At 69.1% G+C, this 320-nt stretch overlaps 1 protein-coding gene across 1 annotated transcript in view; it reads left to right on the forward strand.

Moving 5' to 3' along the window:
- The window catches only part of LOC119590534 (protein Skeletor, isoforms B/C-like), a gene marked incomplete at its 5' end in the record, with an annotated part of 50,087 nt that overhangs the window by 40,975 nt on the left and 8,792 nt on the right, over positions 1 to 320 (forward strand). The window contains 1 exon segment of the mRNA XM_037939180.1: positions 75 to 299. Coding sequence (XP_037795108.1) covers positions 75 to 299 — 225 coding nt within the window.

The raw sequence follows: 320 nt of genomic DNA on the forward strand, positions 1-320 counted from the left end.
CTATTTTCTTCCCCAAACACGCAGGCCCCTTTCCCTCCCGCTCCACCTGCTAAGGCCTCCCTCCCTCCCTGCAGCGCACGCGCGTGTTCGCGGGCGTGGGGCAGGACCGCGACGGCGTGCCGGTGCCCACGGCGTACGGGCGGCTTTGCGAGTGGACCGAGAACCCGAATCAGCCCGCCGATGCCTTCGAGTCCTTCGGCGCCTACCAGAGGACGCTGCAGCTGGACTGCCAGGAGGGGCAGCCCGGGATCCTGCAGTGGACGCCCGACGCAGCCACGCCAGACACCGTCTTCTACCAGGTACGAGTCGCCGCTCGCGCT

This window comes from Penaeus monodon, chromosome 27 (genome assembly GCF_015228065.2).
Source record: "Penaeus monodon isolate SGIC_2016 chromosome 27, NSTDA_Pmon_1, whole genome shotgun sequence".
In the NCBI taxonomy this organism is placed as follows: domain Eukaryota; kingdom Metazoa; phylum Arthropoda; class Malacostraca; order Decapoda; family Penaeidae; genus Penaeus; species Penaeus monodon.